The sequence below is a fragment of the Microcaecilia unicolor genome, chromosome 3 (assembly GCF_901765095.1).
Source record: "Microcaecilia unicolor chromosome 3, aMicUni1.1, whole genome shotgun sequence".
Lineage (NCBI taxonomy): Eukaryota > Metazoa > Chordata > Amphibia > Gymnophiona > Siphonopidae > Microcaecilia > Microcaecilia unicolor.
The window spans coordinates 266,638,593-266,654,109 of NC_044033.1; the positions used below are offsets into that span (position 1 = coordinate 266,638,593).

Consider the following 15,517-nt stretch of genomic DNA (forward strand, 5'->3'; position numbering starts at 1 on the left):
TTGTTAACAGTGATAATACAATCAAATATGACAAGTCTTAGAAGGAGAATGACTATATTATTCAATAACATTCAAACTTCCTTTTTAGGAAAAAACTGAAGACTCATGTTTTCAAGAAATCTTGCGTTGTATAATTTTCTTTTGGTAATAGTAATATTTTAGTTTTATTTATTCTTTTGTTGTGGATTATATTAAGTATAGTAGGTTCTGAAGCACTGTAAACTGCCTAGGGGCCTTGGTTACTAAGCTGCGCTGTAGGTGCGCTAACTTTTTAGAGCGTGCTAAAAATTAGTGCGCGCTGATAGACACCTATATTCCTATGGGTGTGTCTAGCGTTAGCACGTGCTAATTTTTAGCACGCGCTAAAACGTTTGCATGCCTACAGCGCAGCTTAGTAAACAAGGCCCTAGGATTTTTTGGGAATCATTTTTTCTTTGCAATATTGTAAAAAACTTCTTTCAATTTATACCTTGTTCATTATACTCTATGTTTTAATTTTTGTAAACCAGCTAGGACCTTTTCAGATTACACGGTATATAAATTCTTATATTAGATTTTATAATAACATTTATACCCCACATTTTGCGAAAACTAAGGCATTGGATTCATGCATCTTAGGTTCTTGAGAAGTACATTCCACAGCTTTGGACATTGAAAGGAAAACCCTGCTGAATATACGGTCTTAATTTCTGGTATTTTTGGGTAGTGTAAAGTTAAATAGTTTCTCATTCCTTCTTTTGCATTTCTAAGTGGTAGGTCAATTAGATTTCTCATATATTCTGGGGCCATTCTAAATATGTGGTGGACCAGGGTGCACAGCTTGAATATGATGCACTCCTTTATTGGGAGCCAGTGCAGAGGTTATAGCAACGATCTGGCACTATCGAAGTGTGACTCCTGAATATTAACCTTGCTGTTGTGTTCTATGTGGTTTGTAATTTTTTCAAGATCTCTTCTTTGCAGCCTGAGTAGATGCCATTGTAGTAGTCTACATGAGTTAATACAATTAACTGTACTAGCATTCAAAATAAGAATCCTTAAGAGCTGTTATGTAATATTTGCAAATGATGATGTATCTCTTTGAACATCTGTTTTTGTGTTATCTCTTCTTATTCAATAAATACTTCGTAAAATTTCAAAAATAAGTCTCCTTATCCTTCTCAGTTTCCATAAGATTTGGAACATTTTAGTAGTTACATTTGCCGCCTGGTTTTCAAAGGTGATTTTTTGATCCAGCATAACCCCAAGGATCTTCAGATTATTCAGGATTGGATAGTTAACTCAGTCTACCTTGATACTGGAGAAGGTGTCCTGAGTTTTATCCCTGTTCAACTTCAGTTTGAAAGCAATTGCCCAAGATTCCAGTATTTTGATCCCTTGGCTAAATCTTACCCATTATGTCGTTCAAATTGTTTTCGAAGGGGATATATCCGGTTACATCATCTGCGCATATGAAGGGGTGAAAGCCTTTGTTTGCTCATCATTATGTTGAATAATATTGGTGAGATGAGGGACCCCTGAGGGATATGCAGACTGCTTTCCAGGATGACGATAATGTTTGTCCCATCTTCAATTGGTACGACCTGGTTGTTAGGAATCCCTTTAACCAACTAAGTATCTCACCGCTGATCCAGAAGCCTAAGTAGAATTGGGTGACCTACCATGTCCCCGTACTAATCTCTTTTCTAAAATTTGCTACTATTGTTATCAAGGCTGTTTCTATGCTGTATTGGGGCCTAAAGCCCGATTGTAATTTGTGTAGAATAGAGTGGTTGGTTAAGTAATCCTGTAAGGGCCTTATTCTATAAAGGTTATGCTCCTAAATTTACACTCCTAAATGTATGCTAATAAATGGCAGATGATGTTTAATGTGAGCAAGTGCAAAGTGATACATGTGGGAAAGAGGAACCCGAATTATAGCTACATCATGCAAGGTTCTACGTTAGGAGTCACGGATCAAGAAAGGGATCTAGGTGTCATCGTTGATGATACGTTGAAACCTTCTGCTCAGTGTGCTGCTGCGGCTAAGAAAGCAAATAGAATGTTAGGTATTATTAGGAAAGGAATGGAAAACAAAAATGAGGATGTTACAATGCCTTTGTATCGCTCCATGGTGCGACCGCACCTCGAATATTGTGTTCAATTCTGGTCTCCACATCTCAAAAAAGATATAGTGGAATTAGAAAAGGTGCAGAGAAGGGCGATGAAAATAATGAAGGGGATGGGACGACTTCCCTATGAGGAAAGGCTAAAGCGGCTAGGGCTCTTCAAGCTTGGAGAAAAGGCGGCTGAGGGGAGATATGATAGAGGTCTATAAAATAATGAGTGGAGTTGAATGGGTAGATGTGAATCGTCTGTTTACGCTTTCCAAAAATTCTAGGACTAGGGGGCATGCGATGAAGCTACAATGTAGTAAATTTAAAACGAATCGGAGAAACCTTTTCTTCACTCAACGTGTAATTAAACTCTGGAATTCATTGCCAGAGAATGTGGTAAAGGCGGTTAGCTTAGCGTGGTTTCAAAAAAGGTTTGGACAGCCTCCTAAAGAAAAAGTCCATAGACCATTATTAAATGAACTTGGGGAGAATCCACTATTTCTGGGATTAGCAGTATAGAATGTTTTGTACTTTTTTGGGATGTTGCCAGGTATTTGTGACCTGGATTGGCCACTGTTGGAAATAGGATGCTGGGCTTGATGGACCTTTGGTCTTTCCCAGTATGGCAATACTTATGTACTTATGTATGTGTCTGGAGGTAGAGAAATGTGTATGTGTGGATGGTGGAAGAGGTAAGATATATGGTGTGTGAGGAGAGGTGTGAGGGATGTGTGGCATCTGATGGGGATATAAACATTGGATGGGTCGTGCATCCCACCAGTCTGGACAGACAAACAAAGAGAATCTATTATCGTATATTTCTCACTGCTCACTGGCTCCATCATTAGACGAAAACAAATATAAGAATTTCAACATTACCTGGAGGACACTGGGCATATGCTGTGGCTATTCCATAAAGCCGCGACCGTTTGTGAGGTTGGAAGTCATCATTTTCTTTTGAAACTGTGCGATCTACAGCTACAACAGCATCCCTGCAGTATACAAAAAGTGAGAAATGTACTCTGAAGATCTGTATACTCTTGAGCAGAGAATGACACGGGGACAAAGTTTATCCCTGTCCCCACCCTGCTCCTGTGGGTTGTCTCCATCCACACCCCATCCCCGCAGGTTCAGTCTCCGTTCCTGTGAGCTCTGTCTCCATCCCCAACCTTTCCCCATAGACTGTTTTCGTCCCCACAGGTTCTGTCCCCATCCCTACCTTATCCCCGTGGCCTCTGTCCTCATCTGCAGAAGCCTCAAACACATGATTTTATATTTAAATCTTTTTTATTAAAGTATTAAAAGGAACAATATGCTGTGCAACTGTTTATAAATCACAAATAGAAAACAATAAAAACAACAAGCAACTATAATAACCCCACCACCACCTTTCAACCCAAACAATAGCTGACTTCTACTACCCCCAAGGAATCCTAATCCACCCTGTTAAAATTTCACAGTTACTGTGAATGCTCAAAGTATCCACCTGTGATGGAAAATATAAAACAAATGCTTTTCAGTCTTGCTTTAATCGATAATACATTTTTGAAATCCCCTGTCATTGACCCAAAAGTGACTTTCCTGGTATATCTCAAAGAACAGGCTGGAAGATAAGGCACACTCAAGAACAATGTATGAGATAAGGCACCACTCAAGAACAGGTTGGAATGCCTCTGAAGCCAGCTTGTGCAGGAGGAAGGCGGGGTATGCTTGAGGTTCGGGAGATAAGCCACCTGGCCAGTGATTTGTTTACCTGAACTGAGTGCATATAACTGAAACCTCATGAACATTCCTGGATCAGTTTTAGCTTAATAAAAAGGGGGCTTTTTTGCAGCAGAGCCTTGGGGCTCATTCTGTGGATGGACGGACCGTGCAGAAAAGACTTGTTCCTCGTCATATGGCGACTTCGGGCTTTTGCGGCAACGGGCCTCCCAGCTGATGAGATAAGGGCCTGAATGATATATATATATATATATCTTTCTTATTTTACTTTTCTATAGCCTTCCTTTAGTAATGTACTCGATTAGTGTGTGTATTTCTTAATCATTGTGTACTGGGACAATAATGGCTTATACACTCTCCAATTAAAGTGCAAATAAAGAGTTTCATTTACCCAATACGAATCTAAAAGAATCTGCAGTATTTTAGTCTTTGAGCAGTCTGTGGTGATCAAGTGAGCAGGCTGCAATACCGAAGCAATACAATAGCTGGCGCTGTGAACAGGATTCATAGAGGGGAATGGAATTTTGTAAGCAAAAAATTGGAAAGAATAAAGCGGAGAGTGTTATTGTGATCCCAGGATGGGATGCAGTACCATATGATATAATAGCCACTGAGTGGTCAAAATGTGCCGGTTTGTGTGAGAAGTGGGACTCCTGTTTAAAGGGGTCGGAACCCTCAGAAGTAGTTAGGTGTATGCAAAAAATTAAGATAGAACAGGGGAAGGAACTGTTCTGTTGGAAGGCGTGGATGGATTCTGTTACCCACTTATCGGAAAATCCATCAGAACCGCCGTGATTAACAGCATAGGAAAATTGCAGAATTGGAGTGACAAATATGTGACTTGCGTAGTCAAAATGTAATGCTTAACTGTCAAAATAAATTGTTAGCTGATAAGCTGGATACATATCAGACCATTGCAGAGCGTACCACAGTAAGGGTGGCACAGTATAAATGCAAAAAGTGGAAAGGGAAAGTTTAAAAGCGGGGATTAAATGGGGGCAAAGTAGTACGCAGTCAGCGAGCTTGGGTAAATGCTGACAAATCAGCTCATTCTCCCCGTGAGGCTGGAACCCCTAGTGCTAGTGTTAGTGCACCCCCATAGGAGGAAGGGGAATGGCAGGGATATGAGGATTTGTATACCTGGACAGAAATGCAGCATCTCAAAAAAGCAGGAAAATATGATTGACAGAATGGCCACGCTTCCACCCACTTAGCGCGTTTAGATTTGCCCCCCATGTAAATATAGAAATTTGTTGGGAAAATGGGTCCTGTAAAAAAGTGCATGCTCTAGTGGATACTGGAGCTGAGGCCACTTTATTATATGGGAATCCACGTAAATTTAAGGGTCAGAAAGCTGTCATTACTGGATTGGGGGGAAAACAAATTGAAGCTGTATAGACCTGGGTGGAATTAAAAATTGTAAATTTACCTAAAAGGGAATATAAAGTTATGATTGTACCTGTGCTTGAGTATATACTGGGCATAGATATATTAAAGGGATTGCCATTAATGTTAGAAGATGGGAGGTATCAATTTGGAGTTAAACCGTATATCCAATCTCGTCCCATTACTGTGGGAAAAGTGAGAATGACCCCGTTAGAGATTCCCCCAGCCACAAGAGTTATTCATTTGAAACAATATAGGATACCAGGGGCACCTTGAGATCAGTACGAGTTAATGGAGAAGGGGGTGATTAAAACTACTACCCACCACAGATTGGAACAATCTGGTCTGGCCAGTCCGAAAAAGTGACAGTTCCTGGCGTATGACCGTGGATTATAAGGAACTAAACAAAGTTACACCCGCTTTAACTGCTGCAGTCCCGATACTATTACTTTAGAGAAAATACAGACACATTCTGGCAGATGGTATGCTGTAATAGATTTGGCTAATGCCTTTTTCACAATACCAGTCAACGAGAAATATTGGGATCAAGTGAGAAGGCTGCAATACTGAAGCAATACACCACCCCCAGCTTTAACACAGGCCTTCAGTCACTTTGGGAAGTTAATAGCCAGGTCATCTGCCAACACCTGCCGATGATTGCTGTTCTGATCCGAAATGCTTTTAAAGCAATTATCTATAAATTATCATATTATCAAATACAAATTATTCAAATTCAAATTGTTTACAAAAGTCTACATCACTGCAACATAATTAACAGTAAACCTGTACCCCATTTTTTCCAAATAATGGTAGTTTAAAGCAGATCTATTAAAGCACGCCTGCCTCAGGGGTCACCACACACAGGCTGTCAGTGAAGCTCCAGGAGCCTTGACAAGTGGAAGCTGCTGCTTTTATTGGCTTTTTCTGCACCAGACATTGCTCTTAGTTGCCTCAGTGTCCTAAGTTGTGCATAGTGACCCCTGAGGCAGGCGTCTATGTCTGCTCTCTTGTTTTGGTGCTTTAATAAATCTGCTTTGAATTACATCTCCCTGGTGAATTTGCAGAAACTGAAGTTGGAGCTGGAAATGATCTGTATCCAAAGCTCCAGCCCAACCCCTGCGCCAAGGCCAGAGACAGGATCCACAGCCCGGATTGGGCCCCACTTTTTTGTGTAGTTTGATGATACCCGAGGGGACATTGACGGAAATCTAACTGCCTTTGAAAAAATGTGTCACCTCAATGAGATTCCTCAGAAAGACTGGGTGCACCAACTGGGAGGAAAGCTCACTGGTAGAGAATTTGGGGTATTCCGAGGACTGTCCATGGAGACGTGCTCCCAGTTTGAGGAGGTGCGCAAAGCTTTGCTGAACCATTATGCCATTACCCCCGAGACCTATAGACTAAAATTCCGGAATTTGCAAAAGGAGGTGGATGATACTCACAGCAAATTTGTGATTCAGCTAAGATACCGGCATCAGCGGTGGCTCAGTGGAGCTGAGGTTAAAACCCCGGACGACTGCCAAAACCTGATGGTCCTGGAGTAGTTTCTTCAGTGTTGTCGTCCAGAGGTAAGGGAACATGTTCAAGATCAACAGTACCATACTCCAGAGAAGATGGCTGAGTTGGCTGACATCTTTATGGCTAACTGTCCCTGGATGGCAATGAGAAGCTGCCTTTATCTGCAGCAGCCGGGAACTAAGGGCAGTCAGGGCCCTGTCAAATATCCCTGCAACCACAGAGACAGTCAGCAAACGCTCCATTGTTCCCCCAAAACCTAAAGACTTTATGTATGAATATCCTTGTTACCAGTGTGCGCGTACAGGACATTTCAAAGCAGATTGCCCATATAATCCCAAGCCTGCACTAAAGAGCATTCCAGGTCCTGCATCAAAGCTGTCGGCTTATGTGGGTGGCTCCAGCCCCACAAAGAGGGCACACGCAGTTACCGCAGCACAGAAAACTACTGGTCATTCATCAAGCAAGGAAGCAGGTTGCCACAACACCACAGCACCCCAGTAACTGTGAATCGGACCCAGGTAGCTGGGCTTGTGGACACTGGCTCTAGAGTGACTTTATTACGACCAGAGCTAGTGCTGGAAGATACTATTCTTCCAGGGTGCACTACAAAGGTAGTATTAGCCAAGGGATCCAGAGAGACTGTACCCATTATTTGACTGTTCCTGGATTGGGGTACCAAGCCTGGATACAGAGAAGTAGGGAATAATGAAAAACATGCTGGCGCCGATGCTGTGTGGGACCGACATGGGATCAATGAACATTACCCTTGAAAGCGGCATCGGCATTTCTGCTATGGTGACCTGTAGTCAGGCCTGGGTGGCCCAACAAGCAGAAGCAGCAGAGATCACCTCTCCAGTTCCAGATCCTGAGCCAATCCAGGTGGAACCAGCTGACCAAGCAGCAGGAGGAGGCACTCCAGTGCTTCCAGCAGCACCAGTTCCTGAGGTGACTGGGGCCGTGAGTATGGAACAGCCTGACTTAACTGACACACATATTGTTTTGATTGTTGACCCTGATTTGTCAGAGTCACCAGCAGAGACCCTTCCAGATATGGCTACTGATATAGGACAGAGACATGCTTTTCAGGAAGCACTGAGGCAGAGTGGAGGAGTGGCCTAGTGGTTAAGGTGGTGGACTTTGGTCCTGGGGAACAGAGTTCAATTCCCACTTCAGGCACAGGCAGCTCCTTGTGACTCTGGGCAAGTCACTTAACCCTCCATTGCCCCATGTAAGCCGCATTGAGCCTGCCATGAGTGGGAAAGCGCGGGGTACAAATGTAACAAAAATAAAAAATAAATAAATATCTATGGAGTCTCAAGACAGAAAGCAGCATACCTTTAATGTAAATATGTTAAAGGCCTATACAAATTGCACAGTCATGTTACTACCTGTGTGTAGCCCACCAGACGAGTGTCAGGATAGTGAACCCATAGCTGACCTCCTAGCAGAGACATTACCAGAGAGATCCATGCAACAAATTGAAGTGGGAGAACAGATAATCCCCACTCAGAAACAGCAGCTAGGAGCAGTGTTGCAAAAGTAAGCTGATGTGTTTTCTACTAAGCCAGGAATTACTCATTTGGCTATCACAATGTAGATACTGGTGATCATAGACCACTGGAGCAGAGTCCCTATCGAATATCTGCTCAGATGGAGAAGCATATGAAGCAGGAGATTGATGAGATGCTAGCCCTACATGTTATAAAGAAGTCTCATAAGTCCCTGGGCTTCTCCTGTAGTTCTTGTTCCTAAGAAAGGTGGCACAACCCGCTTACAGGAGACTTAATGAATGTACTGTATCTGATGCCCTGGATGGACAAGTTACTAGACCACTTAGCTGGGGCCCAGTACCTGACTACAGTGGACCTTAGCCGAGGGTACTGGCAGATTCCCCTAAAAGCTGTGGCTCAGGAGCGATCAACATTAATTACCCTATTAATTACCCTGTGCAGTGGCGTAGCCAGACTGCCAATTTTGGATGGGCCTGAACCTAAAGTGGGTGGGCACAAAATTTTCTCTCTATTCCCCCTTCCCCTGCAAAATTTAGTCACACTAATCAGATGCATTTGTCACATAGGGGTAAAGTGCTGCTTTTCAGTGCATCAGGTTTCAGAAAATTTATTTAAAAGCCTAACACCCTTTTCAATGAGCTTTCAGAGGCCAAAACCTCCTGCCTCAGGTCAGCATAACGCTGTTATGGTATCCTCTCCTGACCTAAGGAAGGAAGTATTGGTCTCTGAAACTTTATTAACACAGGTACCATATTACTTTATCCTAAATTAAAATAAAATTATTTTCTTTACCTTTGTTGTATGGCCATTTACTTTTTCTCATTGTGTTGCTCCCAGTCTCTAGATTCTGCTTTCCTTCGTCTTTCTCTTGCCAGGGTTTCCTGTCCATTCACCACCTATGGCTTTTCATCTTTTCCTCACCCTTGTTCTCCACATGCCCCTTCCTCTTATTCTCCAGTCTTTCCCTACTCTGTCCTCTCCCTCTTTCCATCCAGCAGCTCCCCTCTTTCTTTTGCATCCAGCGTCTCCTTTTTCTCCCTACCCTTCCATCCAGTGTCTTCCCTCTTTCTCTCCTCATTCTTCCACCCATCTACCCTCTCTCCTGATCCTTCCATCTCGTGTCTCTATCTCTCTACCCTTTTCTGTTCAGTCTCCCCTCTCTCTCTCTCTCCACATCCTTCCAGTCTCTCCCCTTTCTCTCTGCATCCTTCCATCCATCTCCCCTCTTTCTATCCCTATCCTCCCATGTCCAGTGGCTCTCTCCCTTCCCTCCAGTCCCTTCTTCCTCTCCCTCCCATGTCCCAGCGGCTCTCTCCCTTCCCTCCAGTCCCTTCTTCCTCTCCCTCCCATGTCCCAGCGGCTCTCTCCCTTCCCTCCAGTCCCTTCTTCCTCTCCCTCCCATGTCCCAGCGGCTCTCCCTTCCCTCCAGTCCCTTCTTCCTCTCCCTCCCATATCCAGTAGCTCTCTCCCTTCCCTCCAGTCCCTTCTTCCTCTTCCTCCCATATCCAGTAGCTCTCTCCCTTCCTTCCAGTCCCTTCTTCCTCTCCCTCCCATGTCCCAGCAACTCTCTCCCTTCCCTCCAGCCCCTTCCTCCTCTCCCTCCCATGTCCCAGCAGCTCAGCCATTTTTCCTCCTGGTCCGCCCATCCGCATCCTTCGCGCTGTCTCTATCCCTTTTGTCCCACGGAGGCAGCGCTTCCTTCCTGCCCCGTCTTCTCCCGAAGCTCCGCTGCATCGGTCCCTCCCTGCAAGTAGAATCCTCCTTCGCCGGTTGCGCTGCGCTGCCATGCACATGGAGCTTCGCTCCTCCCCCTGCCGCGTTCATCCGGCCCTAAACAGGAAGTGCATCACAGAGGGCCAGATAGACGCGGCAGGGGGAGGAGCTTAGCTGCGTGTGCAATTGCATGGCAGCGCAGCGCGACCGGCGAAGGAGGATTCTACTTGCAGGGAGGGACCGATGCAGCGGAGCTTCGGGAGAAGACAGGGCAGGAAGGAAGCGCTGCCTCCGTGGGACAAAAAGGATAGAGACAGCAATGCGGATGGGCGGGCCTGGAGGGAAAATGGGTGGGCCTGGGCCCATCCAGGCCCACCCGTGGCTACGCCCCTGACCCTGTGATGCTTTTTGGAATGAAAAATGCCCTTGGTATGTTTCAGTCCTTGGTGAATCGTCTGTTAGATGAACTCTAGGAGCATGCTAGGGCTTATCTTGATGACACTGATGTGTACAGTCAGACGGGATGACCACCTGATCCATTTGAGTGCTGGACCGGCTCAGGGAGGCTCACCTGACTATCAAGCCCAGCAAAAGTCAGATGGGGATGGCAGAAATGCAATATTTAGGGCACAGATTGGAAGGTGGGCATAAGTACATAAGTAATGCCAAACCAAGGGTCCATCGAGCCCAGCATCCTATCCACGACAGCGGCCAATCCAGGCCAAGGGCACCTGGCAAGCTTCCCAAACGTACAAACATTCTATACGTTATTCCTGGAATTGTGGATTTTTCCCAAGTCCATTTAGTAGCGGTTCATGGACTTATTCTTTAGGAAACCGTCTAACCCCTTTTTAAACTCTGCCAAGCTAACCACCTTCACCACGTTCTCTGGCAACGAATTCCAGAGTTTAATTACGCTTTGGGTGAAGAAATTTTTCTCCGATTTGTTTTAAATTTACTACACTGTAGTTTCATCGCATGCCCCCTAGTCCTAGTATTTTTGGAAAGCTTGAACAGACGCTTCACATCCACCTGTTCCACTCCACACATTATTTTATATACCTCTATCATGTCTTCCCTCAGCCGTCTCTTCTCCAAGCTGAAAAGCCCTAGCCTCCTTAGTCTTTCTTCATAGGGAAGTCGTCCCATCCCCGCTATCATTTTAGTTGCCCTTCGCTGTACCTTTTCCAGTTCCACTATATCTTTCTTGAGATGCGGCGACCAGAATTGAACACAATACTCAAGGTGCGGTCGCACCATGGAGCGATATAACAGCATTATAACATCCTCACACCTGTTTTCCATACCTTTCCTAATAATACCCTAATAATATCCTAATAATAAAGCTAGAGACAGCTAAAGTGGAAGCTATCCAGAGTTGGCCCACTCCCTAAACTAAAAAGTATTGGCCTTCCTTGGAACAGCCGGGTATTAAAGAACGTTTGTGCCTCACTACAGCACTATAGCCAAGTCCCTGACTGACCTGACTAAAAAGAGACAACCCCGAATCATTACCTGCTTACCAAAACGTGAAGAAGCCTTCCAAAAATTAAAGAAAGCATTAGCTACCGATCCAGTACTAGTTGCACCAGATTACCAGCAAAACTTTGTGGTACAGACTGATGCCTCGGCAAATGGCACTGAGGCTGTACTCAGTCAAGTGAACAGCAGAGGGGAGGAGCACCCCACTGTATACCTGAATCGCAAGCTCCTTGACAGAGAGGTAGCCTATGCCACTATTGAAAAAAAAATGTTTGGCCTTAGTGTGGGCCCTTAAGAAATTGCAACCATATCCCGTATGGGCGAGACTTTACTGTCATCACAGATCACAATCCATTGGTCTGGCTTAAGAGAGTCTCAGGAGAAAATGGGAAACTACTCCGGTGGAGCCTGTCCCTGCAGATGTACAAAACTTCACCATACAGTGAACATGGCAATGCTGATGGACTTTCCATGAAGAAAAGCCAGAACCACCCTGACACTGGACAGTAAAGACCCGCCCGGCGGTCTGTAGATGTCGAAGTCCGGGGACTCCCTCTTGAGGGGAGAGGTGTGGCAAAATGGTGAATTTTCCAGCATGTGAATTATGTTTCATGAAGTGTATTTCTCTAGTTTGACCAGCAGGTGGTGTATGTTTTATGTTTAAAGTTGTTACAGAAAAATGACTGTTACTTCTTTAGTTTAACACAGATAGGAAGTAGCCTCCAGTGATGTGGCCAGCTACTGTTGTTCTGGGCTCTGATTGGCCCAGGAGTTCAAATTCAGTCTGGAAATACTGTATTTTTCTCCAGTCTCAGTTTGGAAATAGAGAAAGACCTCTTTACTGAGACCCTGTGAGCAGTTATTGTAACCTGTGAACAGCTATATTTCCTGTACTTCCCAGGCACTATGCAGATAGAGCGAATGCTACATACCTGTAGAAGGTATTCTCCGAGGACAGCAGGCTGATTGTTCTCACTGATGGGTTGACGTCCTCGGCAGCCCCCTCCATCGGAAAGTTTATTAGCAAAGGCCTTTGCTAGTCCTCGCGCACCCATGCGCGGCCGTCTTCCCGCCCGAAACCGGCTCGAGCCGGCCAGTCCAGTATGTAGCAAAACAATACACTTCAAGGGAAGACTCAACTCCAAAGGGGAGGCGGGCGGGTTTGTGAGAACAATCAGCCTGCTGTCCTCGGAGAATACCTTCTACAGGTATGTAGCATTCGCTTTCTCCGAGGACAAGCAGGCTGCTTGTTCTCACTGATGGGGTATCCCTAGCCCCCAGGCTCACTCAAAACAACAACCATGGTCAATTGGGCCTCGCAACGGCGAGGACATAACTGAGATTGACCTAATAAATTTACCAACTAACTGAGAGTGCAGCCTGGAACAGAACAAACAGGGCCCTCGGGGGGTGGAGTTGGATCCTAAAGCCCAAACAGGTTCTGAAGAACTGACTGCCCGAACCGACTGTCGCGTCGGGTATCCTGCTGCAGGCAGTAATGAGATGTGAATGTGTGGACAGATGACCACGTCGCAGCTTTGCAAATTTCTTCAATGGAGGCTGACTTCAAGTGGGCTACCGACGCAGCCATGGCTCTAACATTATGAGCCGTGACATGACCCTCAAGAGCCAGCCCCGCCTGGGCGTAAGTGAAGGAAATGCAATCTGCTAGCCAATTGGATATGGTGCGTTTCCCTACAGCCACTCCCCTCCTATTGGGATCAAAAGAAACAAACAATTGGGCGGACTGTCTGTGGGGCTGTGTCCGCTCCAGGTAGAAGGCCAATGCTCTCTTGCAGTCCAATGTGTGCAGCTGACGTTCAGCAGGGCAGGAATGAGGACGGGGAAAAAATGTTGGCAAGACAATTGACTGGTTCAGATGGAACTCCGACACGACCTTTGGCAAGAACTTAGGGTGAGTGCGGAGGACTACTCTGTTATGATGAAATTTGGTGTAAGGGGCCTGGGCTACCAGGGCCTGAAGCTCACTGACTCTACGAGCTGAAGTAACTGCCACCAAGAAAATGACCTTCCAGGTCAAGTACTTCAGATGGCAGGAATTCAGTGGCTCAAAAGGAGGTTTCATCAGCTGGGTGAGAACGACATTGAGATCCCATGACACTGTAGGAGGCTTGACAGGGGGCTTTGACAAAAGCAAACCTCTCATGAAGCGAACAACTAAAGGCTGTCCTGAGATGGCTTACCTTCCACACGGTAATGGTATGCACTGATTGCACTAAGGTGAACCCTTACAGAGTTGGTCTTGAGGCCAGACTCAGACAAGTGCAGAAGGTATTCAAGCAGGGTCTGTGTAGGACAAGAGCGAGGATCTAGGGCCTTGCTGTCACACCAGACGGCAAACCTCCTCCAATGGAAGAAGTAACTTCTCTTAGTGGAGTCTTTCCTGGAAGCAAGCAAGATGCGGGAGACACCCTCTGACAGACCCAAAGAGGCAAAGTCTACGCCCTCAACATCCAGGCCGTGAGAGCCAGAGACTGGAGGTCAGGATGCAGAAGCGCCCCCTCGTCCTGTGTGATGAGGGTCGGAAAACACTCCAATCTCCACGGTTCTTCGGAGGATAACTCCAGAAGAAGGGGGAACCAGATCTGACGCGGCCAAAAAGGAGCAATCAGAATCATGGTGCCTCGGTCTTGCTTGAGTTTCAACAAAGTCTTCCCCACCAGAGGGATGGGAGGATAAGCATACAGCAGGCCCTCCCCCCAATCCAGGAGGAAGGCATCCGATGCTAGTCTGCCGGAGGCCTGAAGCCTGGTACAGAACTGAGGGACTTTGTGGTTCGCTCGAGATGCGAAGAGATCCACCAAGGGGGTGCCCCACGCTTGGAAGATCTGTCGCACTACCCTGGAACTGAGCGACCACTCGTGAGGTTACATAATCCTGCTCAACCTGTCGGCCAGACTGTTGTTTACGCCTGCCAGATATGTGGCTTGGAGCACCATGCCGAGACGGCGAGCCCAGAGCCACATGCTGACGGCTTCCTGACACAGGGGGCGAGATCCGGTGCCCCCCTGCTTGTTGACATAGTACATGGCAACCTGGTTGTCTGTCTGAATTTGGATAATTTGGTGGGACAGCCGATCTCTGAAAGCCTTCAGAGCGTTCCAGATCGCTCGCAACTCCAGAAGATTGATCTGTAGATCGCGTTCTTGGAGGGACCAACTTCCTTGGGTGTGAAGCCCATCGACATGAGCTCCCCATCCCAGGAGAGACGCATCCGTGGTCAGCACTTTTTGTGGCTGAGGAATTTGGAAGGGACGTCCCAGAGTCAAATTGGAGCAAATCGTCCACCAATACAGGGATTTGAGAAAACTCGTGGACAGGTGGATCACGTCCTCTAGTCCCCCAGCGGCCTGATACCACTGGGAGGCTAGGGTCCATTGAGCAGATCGCATGTGAAGGCGGGCCATGGGAGTCACATGAACTGTGGAGGCCATGTGGCCCAGCAATCTCAACATCTGCCGAGCTGTGATCTGCTGGGACGCACGCACCCGCGAGACGAGGGACAAGTTGTTGGCTCTCGCCTCTGGGAGATAGGCGCGAGCAGTCCGAGAATCCAGCAGGGCTCCTATGAATTCGAGTTTCTGCACTGGGAGAAGATGGGACTTTGGGTAATTTATCACAAACCCCAGTAGCTCCAGGAGGCGAATAGTCATCTGCATGGACTGCAGGGCTCCTGCCTCAGATGTGTTCTTCACCAGCCAATCGTCGAGATATGGGAACACGTGCACCCCCAGCCTGCGAAGTGCCGCTGCTACCACAGCTAGGCACTTTGTGAACACCCTGGGCGCAGAGGCGAGCCCAAAGGGTAGCACACAGTACTGGAAGTGGCGTGTGCCCAACTGAAATCGCAGATACTGTCTGTGAGCTGGCAGTATCGGGATGTGTGTGTAGGCATCCTTCAAGTCCAGAGAGCATAGCCAATCGTTTTGCTGAATCATGGGGAGAAGGGTGCCCAGGGAAAGCATCCTGAACTTTTCTTTTACGAGATATTTGTTCAGGGCCCTTAGGTCTAGGATGGGACGCATCCCCCCTGTTTTCTTTTCCACAAGGAAGTACCTGGAATAGAAT

General features: G+C 46.3%; 1 protein-coding gene across 1 annotated transcript in view; it reads right to left on the reverse strand.

Moving 5' to 3' along the window:
- The window catches only part of NID1 (nidogen 1), a 249,834-nt gene that overhangs the window by 1,467 nt on the left and 232,850 nt on the right, over positions 1-15,517 (reverse strand). The window contains exon 20 of the mRNA XM_030194981.1: positions 2,976-3,088. Coding sequence (XP_030050841.1) covers positions 2,976-3,088 — 113 coding nt within the window. The remainder of the gene's footprint in view (positions 1-2,975; positions 3,089-15,517) is intronic.